The sequence below is a fragment of the Penaeus vannamei genome, chromosome 37 (genome assembly GCF_042767895.1).
Source record: "Penaeus vannamei isolate JL-2024 chromosome 37, ASM4276789v1, whole genome shotgun sequence".
Taxonomy (NCBI): domain Eukaryota; kingdom Metazoa; phylum Arthropoda; class Malacostraca; order Decapoda; family Penaeidae; genus Penaeus; species Penaeus vannamei.
The window spans coordinates 17,110,833-17,114,169 of NC_091585.1; the positions used below are offsets into that span (position 1 = coordinate 17,110,833).

A 3,337-nucleotide genomic window follows, 5' to 3' on the forward strand; every position below is an offset into this window, starting at 1 on the left:
AGGAAGGTTGGGAAGGGAGGGTAAAAGAGGGAGAGGGAGGAGGGATGAGGAGAAGAGGAGAGGGGAGAGGCGACATGAAGAGAAACAGGAGAGGAAGAGAAAAGAAACGAGATGAAGAGAGAGAGGAGAGGAGGAGAGAGGAGAAGCGAGAGGATAGGCGAGATAAAGAGATAGGGGAGAGGAGGAGAGAGGAGAAGCGAGATGAAGAGAGAGGGAAAGGAAGAGAGAGGGGGTGAGGAGGGGAGTGAGGGAGGAGTGGAGGGTGGAGGAGGAGGGGATGGGGAGGGGGGGTAATCCATTTGCTTGAATGAGAAACAAATTCAATGATGTGAAGATGAGAGCATGGTTGATGGTGATGATGATGATGATGGAAATGATGGTGATGGTGATGGTGATGATTGTGGTCATGATGATGATGGTGGTGGTGATGATGGTGATAATGATGTTGATGATGATGGTGGTGATGATAATGAAGGTGATGGTCGTGGTGATGATAATGATGATGATGATAATGTCGATGATGTGATGACAATGACAATGATGGTGATGATAATGATGATTAGCTATGGTGATATGCTAATAATCATAATGATAACCACAAGAACAATACCAAGAGAAAAACACCAACAAACAAAAAAAAAAAACAACCAAAAGACGAGCACAAACAACCCCGGAACTCACCTATTTGTTTGAGCATCACCGTGGCCGAGAGAGGCGGGAGCACGGGCGTGTTCGCCGCCCTACACGTCAGGTTCTGCGTGAGGTGGGCGTGAGTGACCGCCGGCAAGTGTAAGGTGTTGGTGACGTAGGGCGCCGAGAGGGAGGTGGGCGCCGCCGTCAAGGAGGAGGTGAGCTGACGTTCCTCCACCTCGAGGTCGAGCGAGTTGGAGCCCGACCACCAGGTGACGTTCGGGAGGGGCTCGCCTGCGGGGGGGGAGGGAGAGAGGGTGAGAAGGGGGGAGGGGGAGGGGGGAGAGTGGAGGGTTGGGGGGTTTGGGTGGGTTGGGTGGTTGGGTTGCTTGTTCGTTTGTTTCTGTCTGTCTGTCTGTATGGCTCTCTCTGTTTCTCTGTCTCTCTCTCTCTCTCTCTCTCTCTCTCTCTCTCTCTCTCTCTCTCTCTCTCTCTCTCTCTCTCTCTCTCTCTCTCTCTTTCTCTCTCTCTCTCTCACTCACTCGTTCCCTCTTTCCTTTTTCTCTCTTCCTCTCTGTTTCTCTCTCTCTGTCTTGCTCTTTCTCTCTCTTTGTCTTTCTTGCTCTCTCTCTCTCTCTCTCTCTCTCTCTCTCTCTCTCTCTCTCTCTCTCTCTCTCTCTCTCTCTCTCTCTCTCTCTCACTCACTCACTCGTTCCCTCTTTCATTCTTCTCTCTTCCTCTCTGTCTCTCTCTCCCTGTCTTGGTCTCTCTCTCTCTGTCTTTCTTGCTCTATCTCTCTATCTATCTATCTATCTTTCTGTCTATATGTCAATCTATCTATCAATCAATTTATCTATCTATCTTTATTTCTTCGTTCCCTCTTAGCTCTTTCATCTATCATTTTTTTACATTAGCCAATCCGTAATGACAATACTTTTTTAGCATCACCAGTACTGCATAAAATCTAAATTCCCCCTCTCCATTTTTGTTGCTTATGGTATATGTGTCCTGAACAGGCTGATCAGGATACATAGTCTGTGTCCTCTCTTGATAATAATCTTAAAATTGATGGAAAGAAAGGGGTAACAAACGATATAACATCAATATTAGGAAACAAAGAAAAACAAACAAATAGTTAGATGAATAATGAATAAACAGAAAAATAGAAAAAATAGTAAGAATAAATGAAAAAATAAGACGCTGAAAAAAGACGATAGCGAATCACAAAAAAGGAAAAAAAAAAAGATTTCAAGTAATAATCCTGCAACATCAATATCAACATCACCAAATCGAGCATCTTAACGCCAGGAAAAATGTACTTTAAACGAGCCATCTAAGAGGACGATTCTTTAGACAATTTAAGGACTGAAAGTGTACAGAACTAAGAACAAGAGTCTTTAAAATGCAGGTCTCTCACTGATCTAAATCGACCTAAGAAATTACAGTACAAAGTTCAAAAAGAAAAAGAGAGATAGAAAAAACGTGATGGTGCGAGTCGTATTAAACGTATTAAACTGTTTTTTTTCTTATCTTTATTTATATGTTTATTTATTTATTTATTTATTATTTTTTATTTTTTTATTTATTTATTTATTATTATTATTATTTTTTTTTTTTTTTGCTATGTATGGTCTCAGATGATTTTTTCACAAATCTTTTAGTCTAGAAAGAGAGTAAGATTCTGTTGTTGCTCTTTCTAGTGTTGGATTTTCCACTTATGTAATTCTTATTATACCTATCAACAATATTATTGTTATTCATTATTAACCTTATTCTTACCATCCTTATTATCATTAATATCATCATTATTACTATGATAATGATATTATTACAATGACTTTTATTACTATTCAATTACTATTATCATTATTATCTTTACTATCGTTATTGTTGTTATTGTCGCTATTATTATTATTATTATTATTATTATTATTATTATTATTATTATTATTATTATTATTATTATTATTATTATTATTATTATTATTATTATTATTACTATTGTTATTATTAACATCATCATCATCATCATCATCATCATCATCATTATCATCATCATTAACATCATCAGCAGCAGCACCATCATCACCATCATTATTATAATATCTAATATTCCCATTGCCATTGTTGCTGTGAATGTTATAATGCCAAAATTAGTGGTAAAAGCAGCAATAATAAAAAGAAATGATACTGATAATAATAATGATAATCATAACACGAATGCTGATGATGATACTGATTGCAATAATGACAACGATGATAAGGGTAAAAATAACAATAATAGTAATAGGAATAATGCTGAAAATAATAGCAATAATAATAATGAAAATGCTGAAAATAATAATAATAATAATGATAATAATAAGGCTGATACTAGTAATAATAGTGATAATGGTAATAATAATGGTACAATAATAGTAATAATGATAATAATGGTATAATAATAATAATAATAATAATGATAATGATAATAATAATAATAATAATAATAATAATAATAATAATAATAATAATAATAATAATAATAATAATAATAATAATAATAATAATGATAATATTAATGATAATGATAATGATAACAATAACAATAATCAGCATCACAATGATAATGATAATAATGATAATAATGATAATGATAATAATAATGCTAATAATAATGATGATGAAAATGATGATGACGATGATGATAATAGCAACAATAGCAATT

The 3,337-nt window shown here is 35.2% G+C and overlaps 1 protein-coding gene across 1 annotated transcript in view; it reads right to left on the minus strand.

Moving 5' to 3' along the window:
• The window catches only part of LOC113809441 (protein turtle homolog B), a 158,055-nt gene that overhangs the window by 88,837 nt on the left and 65,881 nt on the right, over positions 1 to 3,337 (minus strand). The window contains exon 5 of the mRNA XM_070115465.1: positions 682 to 924. Within this exon, the coding sequence (XP_069971566.1) occupies positions 682 to 924 (243 nt within the window). The remainder of the gene's footprint in view (positions 1 to 681; positions 925 to 3,337) is intronic.